Below are 4,944 nucleotides of genomic sequence, written 5' to 3'. Positions count from 1 at the left end.
AACTGTTGCCTGTGTTTGTGTCCCAGTGGCTGTGTGGAGACGCTTTCTGCAGAAGGTTCTATTCATTCCAACGTGCACTTAAATTAAAATGAGTGCCTCATTAAGAAAGGAGCTGGGACCGACTTGCCTGAAACCTGAGTTAGTGGGGTTGTTCCAATGGCACCATAAAATGCAGTTTATCTTCTGCATCTTGATCACGCTTGTGCAGCACCAGCCACTGAGAAGAATCACACAGCCGCCAAGACTCCCTTTCACACTCCTATCTTCAACTTCATTACAAATAAAAATTGACAACTTCTTCTTTATTACTATAAATCTGGCAACCACACCAAATACAATTAAACATCAACATCTATCAGTGCATAACAGATAGAAAATCATAGCATATAAAACCTTTTAAGAAGGACAAGAGGATGGAAGTAGAGTGGAGAATGTAGACAGATGTTTTAGGCACTGGTTTTCTTGGGTCTGCCTCTGGGCTTCTGGTTGAGTCCAGGTGAGGTTTGGGTGCCTATGTCCACCAGTCTGGATTTGGGATCACCCTGCTTGCCAGTGCTGGGAACCTTTCTTGGTCTGGTTTGTTTGGGACTCTTCTTAACTCCGTTCACTTCTGGGAAAGGGAAAATTCACCAAGTTTAAGCCGGGCAGTAAAGCACTTCCCCCTTATTAGGCATCAATATGCAATATTTTGACACTGCTTACCATTAGTTTTGTCTTTGACTTGTGTCTGGCTAAACATATTTCATGTAACTGGGTATACATATATTAATGCAGTCCTGGGCAACATGGTTAATTTTTTTTTTATTTTGGGTAATTTTAATCTTAAATTACAAGGAAACAGTTGAGACATGAAATGTGGGAGACAGTGCATCTCTTACTTGTTAAATGCATCCACGTTTCCTTCACTTAGGTCGCTTCCTTGTAAATTTATTATTCAATAATCCAGGCTATGAATAGAATGTTTTATGTAGAAATTATTTATTAGGCCAAATGCTGTACCACTATGCACATTATGTAATTATATCACATCAGAATATATTTCTACCTGACAAAGGGCTTTTCAGCCTCACGTGACTGAATGGAAATGACGATTAACAAAATCTATTAACTGCTCAAAGATCAGACTCTCCTCCTCTCCAGTTATTTTCTTCATAGCGGGAAATAGGCTAGTAGATCTTGATGAAACAAATTGTTCCTATGAATACAAGTAATGTAATTAAGGAAGCTACTCATGGTTCTCTGGTCAATCAAACCTGCCAAACACAGATCCACAAATACCTTTAAAGAGATAATGAATCTGAAAAACATAATAGTTTTTTCTAATTTATCTCTTCAAGTTGGTTTAAAACTGGCGATACTATGATGTAGCATCACATCAGCCTGATCACCTGCAGCATCCAATCTCTAACGGATTTCTAATAAGGAGGTCAGGCAGTCCGATAAAAGATGTCTGTAAGGGACCATCTTACGTTTCCTTCCTTCTCAGAGATTGTTCCTTTTTTCCTAAACACAAATAAGATCTTTGGGACATTAAGATGGCAGACTGGATCAAATAAGCTCAATGGAATGTAACCATAAAAAGATAAAATTGAACAAAGGTTCCCTATCAGATTTGATCCCGGGACACCACTGTTTTTGTCCCAGGATTCTTTACTAAGGTTTTCTCAGTCAGAGTAACAGGTGGTGGTGATGACTGCAAATTCAAATCTGTTTGAGCAATCATAATTGACTACACTGTTGGAAAATCCTGAAAGTACCTGGAATTTGTATTTGGTATTACCCCTATCCTTAAAGAGAGATTATCATTGATAAAATAAGCAGAGAAGAGTGGAGACAAAACTGTAAATGGACAAAACAACCTCTGCTCTGTGATCATACCTTTTTTCTTTGTGACTCTCTGTTTCTTGACAGGACTTCCATCCGTCTCAGTCTCTTCATCTGCTGCTTTTTTTCTCTTGATCGTCTTCTGGAAGAAGATAAAAACAAGAAAGTAAAAAAAAAAAAAGGGGCATCAACTTGCTGTTGCCGTCAACTGAAAGGTAGGTCAACGTCAAACAATCTCTTTGGAAAGTATTCAGGTCCCTGATTTTTGCACACTATTGTGTTGTAAATTTAATTTGAAAGGGATGAAACTGCCATTTTTGCTCATAGTACAAACATGTTTTTAGAAATTTTGGCAAAATTTTAAATCTCGTTTACAAAAGTATTCAGAACCTTTGCTGACTGTCGCACCATTCACACTGCATGTCAGAACAAAAACCAAACCATACACAGGGTATAAAAAAGGACTCTCTGTACCACAATCATTGTAAAACTGAAGGAATTCAGAATCACCAGGATGTTTTCTACAGTGTGCTGTCAGGCCAGACTGAGTAACCAGGCAGGAAGGGCACTGGTCAGGGAGGTGACCAAGAACCTAACAGTCACTCCAACAGCGTGTCAGAAGAGATTGGAGATCCTGCAGGAAGGACAGTTATCTAAGCAGCACTAGAACATTCAGGCTTTTATTGTAGAGTGGGCAAACAGAAGCCACTTTGAGTAAAAAATATGATAGCCAGATTGGGGCTTTTCAAAGGATAAATGCAGCCAAAAAAGAGAACTTACCCAAGAAGACTGGAAGTTGTAATGTATACCAAAAAAGCTTTTACAAAGTATTGAATTGAGGCTCTGAGTACTTTTGCTAGAAATGTCAGTTTTTGATTTTTGATAAATGTGCAAATATTTATAAAAACATTTCACTTTGTCACTGTGGGTTATTAAGTGTAGATTAATGGACAAAACAGGCAGCTTTATGTTATTCAACTTAAATGTACGTATAATGCATTAAGTGAGCAAAAAGTGAAGGGATCTGAATACTTACAAGTTAATTTGAGTCAGATGTGGGTCATGTAATCAGTGCATGCTGCCCCTCTTTTTCAAAGGTATAAAACATTTTTATCTACGCCTGACAGACTGACACAAGTTGGTATTTCATTTTGTTATAAAGCTTCACTGTTGGTCAGCAGAAAATGTCTTGATTGACAGATAAAATAATCTGAAGATCAAGTCCTGTAATGAGCAAAATTAAATTAGTTAAATTAAGCCATTTTTGTTTTTAACTAAAATTAGAAGCAGTTAAGTTTATGAAAGCTCTTACAGCCTGCAGCGTGACCTGATAGAAAGAAAAATACAAACACTGAGATGATGCCTCGACTTGGCAATGACACAAACCTCCAGCAGGGTGACCAAATTTATAAAGTTGCACTGGGTGCAGACTGCAAAACAAACAGAATGACCGCTCTCATGGTAGAAATAGCTGACAGACGTAACACTCTCCATGATACTCTCATAGCAACATTTATCTGCAGGTCTGTCATTTGCTCATCTCACAAAGCAAGACTAACAAACATGTCGCTCCACACTGACCCTTTCTTTTACATCTTGCATTTGTTTTTTTACTTCTTTTGCCACATTTGAGGTGTAATCGCCAAAGACAGCTGCTTAAATCAGACAGATCACCCATTAGCCTATTTATGTGTTGGGCCCTATTTACTTGAATGCCTTCTGATGGATCAGGCTCCTTGTGTCACTGGTTTTACTACCCCCCATCTTTTGTAGCAAGATGGGAAAATTAATAAAATTTAAAAATCCACACACAAACACGGCTGATTTCTTGCTGATGAGTCTACATGAAGACTATTTTTGCCCAGTACCTTTCTGCTGTAAGTCAGCCTGGTTGAAGACCCTGCTGTCCTCCTGCTGACAGACTGCTGTTCTTATGAGAGATGCTGCTGGGAGGTCAGAGTCAGTGTAGATTGAAAGGATCAAACACTTTAGTTACACATATGTGCCACTCACGTCTAGTGAAGTCCCAGTTCGAAGTTAGAGGTGGCTGAAACCCACCGTCAAGTATTTTTGGCTATAAAGCACTAATGTGACTACAAAATGGGTGGAAACTTTTTCCAGAAGTGATTTTTCCATTTATTGACTTATTCCATAAGTCTCCCTCTCTCTGAATTTCATTATAAATGTAGGCTATTAACATCGGATGACCAGGTTATTTAAAAAATATTGTGAAAAATACAGAATCTTTTGCATTAAGTTGTAAAACAGAAGTGGTGCCACCATCTGAGAGACTTGGTGTATGACATGTTAGTCTGGAGCCCTGTCCAGCCTTCTGTGTGCGAAGAATGAGCAAATGCAATTACTGCTCCGCTATCTCACCAGCCACCAAGACATTAATCCATTAAAATGTCTTATGTGCTCCAAGGTTTGACCACAAAACACCAGACAATTCATCTTTCCTTTCTTCTACTTGTAAAGTGCATTTTAACAGTAGGGGTCAACAAAGATTGAGGTTTCTCAGAACCGCTACAGTGGAAACAGTGAAGAGTTTTCCATAAACTAAGACTTTATTACCTCTGTCCTGTAAAGACATCAGAGCAGGTGTGGGGTCTGCTGAGGATACAGAACGAAAAGGTGGCCTCAAAGAGTTTTGCACTTAAAGAAGGCAATCAACTCCTCCATCCATCCTCCTCCTTCCAGGGCCTCTATAATGAAGCTCTACTCTCAGCCTGAACTATCACTCACCCCCTACCTCCTTTCCATTTTTGCCTCCATTTTGACAATTGCTAAATCATGATCACCATGAGGCACCTGCTGAGGTGAACAGATTGGTGGGATAATTACATACAATAACTAGCACTGGGGCCTGGTAACCCTTTGGCTTGCAATGCCATGTCTCCAGTGGCATCCTCCATATGCATAGAGAGTGACAGAGCCAGATAGAGACAGAGAGGGAGCCACAGAAAGGAGATGGGATGAAGAAAAACCGGAAAATGGAAAGCAAAAATAAATAAATAAATAAAAATAAGAGTGCATGTAAAACAGGGGTCGGCAACGTCCGGCCCGCCGGATGAATTTTGAAACGTTATATTTATATAGCATGAGTCCGAGTCACACGAA

General features: G+C 39.3%; 1 protein-coding gene across 4 annotated transcripts in view; it reads right to left on the bottom strand.

The window, feature by feature from the left end:
- Window positions 1-275: 275 nt before the first annotated feature.
- vrk1 (VRK serine/threonine kinase 1) overlaps window positions 276-4,944 on the bottom strand; it is a 29,934-nt gene continuing 25,265 nt past the window's right edge. For 3 of the 4 annotated variants that reach the window (XM_020615719.1, XM_020615722.1, XM_020615723.1), the window contains exons 12-13: window positions 1,879-1,966; window positions 276-610 (exon numbers count right to left, since the gene is read on the bottom strand). In XM_020615719.1, the coding sequence (XP_020471375.1) occupies window positions 447-610; window positions 1,879-1,966 (252 nt within the window). In that variant the 3' untranslated portion in view covers window positions 276-446. The remainder of the gene's footprint in view (window positions 611-1,878; window positions 1,967-4,944) is intronic. The other variant, XM_020615720.1, reaches the window with a different exon arrangement.

Source organism: Monopterus albus, unplaced genomic scaffold, assembly GCF_001952655.1.
Source record: "Monopterus albus unplaced genomic scaffold, M_albus_1.0 scaffold169.1, whole genome shotgun sequence".
NCBI lineage: Eukaryota > Metazoa > Chordata > Actinopteri > Synbranchiformes > Synbranchidae > Monopterus > Monopterus albus.
Note: the sequence above shows the minus strand (reverse complement) of the source record. Positions and strands in the feature narration are given on the sequence as shown.